Consider the following 3,311-nt stretch of genomic DNA (forward strand, 5'->3'; position numbering starts at 1 on the left):
GGGGGGCAAAGAAGGCTGGGCACAGCTGCTGCCACAGCAGGCCAGGTCTGCAGGGGAAAGCTGCTGGGGATAGTGCTTCAAGTGCTGGCCTCGCACCTGTCATCGAGAACAAGGTGACCGTGCTGAGGGACAGAGCAGATGGGGTGTTCTAGCAGGAGTGGAGCAAGCTGTCCAAAGGAAGGAGCAGCAGCCACGCACATAAGGCCTGACACGGGGTGTCAGCGCTGCGGAAGAGGGTGAAGATGGGAGCAGAGCCAACAGGAAAGGGCCAAGGCTGATGGGGACCCATCCCAGCCTGGCCCACCTCCAGCCCCATGGTCTCACTCCCCACAAGCAGTCCTCCCAGGCCCCTTCAAGGCATGGTCCTCCTGAGTGTCCCAGTATTCCAGTCTGCGACCCTCAGGGTCATCTGAGGGAGAGGCACCCACTCCCTCTGGGTGGATATGACCAAGGTGAAACCCAAAGCTAGGCCAGACCTGCCTGCTCCTGCCCTGAAGCAGGTGCTAGACAATGGGGCTATCACAGCAGAGGGGCCCCACTGCTGGCAGAAACATTGGTCCCTGTCCAATGCTATCCTGGCCACTTATACCATCCTCAGGGAGCATTCCCAGGAGCAGCTGCTGGCACTCAGAGTGGGATCCAAGCCTTGCCTTCTGCCCCCAGCCCCAGATCTGTCCTGGGAGCCCAGCCAGGGCTACAGGCTGGACAGACCCCTGGGAGAGAACTCAGGGCCAAGATCAGAAATCCCTGCCACTTGTCCCCCAGCAGAGCCACTGTTGGAGAAACAGGTTGGCAAAGGTTCGGATGAGGAAAGAAAAATATAGGAAGATGAAAAGTACGACCAAACCATGCAGGCCAAAGGCAGAGCCCTGGCTTCCTAAACTGCAGTGACTGCTGGGCCAGGAGCCTGCCCCTCCTGATCAACCTCCAGCTTTCTCAGCCCTGCTGTGTGGCCTGCAGGCTGCCTATGTGGACACCTGTCAAGGGTTTCCAGGGCTGATGGGAGGGAAAAGACATCAGGGACATTTTCCCCCAACTCCCTCCCTGTGGGGTCACTGTGGCCTCCACCTAAGGTCACTGCCTCTCTCTTCCCAGGTTCCAGTGACCATCCCTTCCTTCTTCTTGGAGTCTGTTACTACCCTTGGGGTTCCCTACACTGTTCCCACTTGTGTAAATCATCCCTTTATTACACCCTCCTCAGACTGCCCTAACTTGAGTATGTCTTCTGTTTCCTGCCGGGACCTGGACTGATATGACCACCCACCCTGCGTTTCCTGGGATGCCCTGGGTTGCAGTAACCAGCCCCACTGCTCCATAAGCAATACTGGCCGCAGGTTTGGAGGCCTGAGCAGACTGCTATATTCCCCACAGCCCCCCTCCTACCTCAGGTCTCAGCCAAGCGCAAGACCATTCTCCACTGGCCTTCAGTCGGCCCCAGCCCACTGGCCGGCCTTCCAGAGTTCCAAGTCCAAGTGGCTCAGGCCAGAGCCTCATTCCCCCAGGGCACTCCTCCTTTATGACTTCACCCACCGAAGTCACCTGGGAGACAAAACTGAACATTCTACCCCAGAGTCTTGGCCTCTAGGAGGCAGGGACAGCAGGCCTGGCCAGCCCAGAGGACTCTCTGTCCACAGTGTAAATGAGGACGCTGCTGGCCCATGTCCCGCAGGGATGTAGAGGGCAGGCTCAGAGGCACTGGGCACTCCCGGCACCATGGATGATGCTGCCGTCCTCAAGCGACGAGGCTACATCATGGGGATAAATTTGGGAGAGGGCTCATACGCAAAAGTCAAATCCGCTTACTCTGAGCGCCTGAAGTTCAACGTGGCGGTCAAGATCATCGACCGCAAGAAAGCCCCCACGGACTTCTTGGAGAAATTCCTTCCCCGGGAAATTGAGATTCTGGCCATGCTAAACCATCGCTCCATCGTCAAGACCTATGAAATCTTCGAGACATCAGATGGCAAGGTCTACATCGTCATGGAGCTCGGGGTCCAGGGCGACCTCCTTGAGTTCATCAAAACCCGGGGAGCCCTGCATGAAGATGATGCTCGCAATAAGTTCCACCAGCTCTCCTCAGCCATCAAGTACTGCCATGACCTGGATGTCGTCCACCGAGATCTCAAGTGTGAGAACCTTCTCCTGGACAAGGACTTCAACATCAAGCTGTCCGACTTTGGCTTCTCCAAGCGCTGCCTGCGGGACGACAGTGGCCGACTGACACTGAGCAAGACCTTCTGCGGGTCGGCGGCGTACGCGGCCCCCGAGGTACTACAGGGCATTCCCTACCAGCCCAAGGTGTACGACATCTGGAGCCTGGGAGTGATCCTCTACATCATGGTGTGCGGCTCCATGCCCTATGATGACTCCAACATCAAGAAGATGCTGCGCATCCAGAAGGAGCACCGCGTCAACTTCCCACGCTCCAAGCACCTGACAGGCGAGTGCAAGGACCTCATCTACCGCATGCTACAGCCAGACGTCAACCGGCGGCTGCACATCGATGAGATCCTCAGCCACTGCTGGGTACAGCCCAAGGCCCGGGGCCTGTCCTGTGCAGCCATCAACAAGGAGGGCGAGAGTTCCCGGGGCACTGAGCCCTCGTGGACCCCTGAGCCTGGCTCTGACAAGAAGTCCGCCACCCAGCTGGAGCCCCAGGAAGAGGCACTGCCCGAGACAAAACCCGAGGAGGACAAACTGCAAGGGCAGGTGTCAAGGCAGTCGGAGACCAAGGGCCTCACCAGCGAGCAGTCGAGCAGGGAGACAGAGGAAGGGGCCCCTCCGCAGCCTTCAGAGACGCACACCTAGCGAGCCTCTTGCGGCCCAGGGGGCCTGCAGGGAATGAAGCAGAGCTCACGGCTTGAGGCGTGAGCTCTGAAGAAGCCGAGGGACGAGCCAGACAAGGAAGACAATACCGGATGAGCCACTATTTTCGTCAGTTTCTTTTCCCTCCCTTTGAACTTGGTAGCCCACGTGGCTAAAGAAGCAATAAATCACTATATTAGTGCAGACTCCAAGGTGAATGTCTTTACCCCAACTGACTGCGGTCCTCCAGGGAGAGGATGCTGCACTCCCCCTGGCTCCCCACGCTTCAGATCAGATTGCACTGTGCATCACTTCCTGCTTGGGAAAATACATCCCCGTGTGCCCTGCCCTGACAGTGACTTCAGGCCCTGGACCAGAGCAGAGTGCTGAGTGAGGAAGATGCTGCTTCAACAGGGAGGCCATGAGTGTGGTGCTGGGGTGGGGAGGGGACAAAGAGAGGACAGGACCAGGAAGGGCAAGGTGGTTGCCTGCAGAGGAGGGGGCAT

The 3,311-nt window shown here is 58.1% G+C and overlaps 1 protein-coding gene across 1 annotated transcript; it reads left to right on the top strand.

Annotated features, from left to right (window-relative positions):
• Positions 1 to 1,559: 1,559 nt before the first annotated feature.
• TSSK1B (testis specific serine kinase 1B) lies at positions 1,560 to 2,808 on the top strand. Its single transcript, XM_046641439.1, has one exon. It carries the CDS (start codon positions 1,714 to 1,716, stop codon positions 2,806 to 2,808), a length of 1,095 nt encoding a protein of 364 aa, XP_046497395.1. The 5' UTR covers positions 1,560 to 1,713.
• Positions 2,809 to 3,311: the final 503 nt, after the last annotated feature.

Source organism: Equus quagga, chromosome 15 (genome assembly GCF_021613505.1).
Source record: "Equus quagga isolate Etosha38 chromosome 15, UCLA_HA_Equagga_1.0, whole genome shotgun sequence".
In the NCBI taxonomy this organism is placed as follows: Eukaryota; Metazoa; Chordata; class Mammalia; order Perissodactyla; family Equidae; genus Equus; species Equus quagga.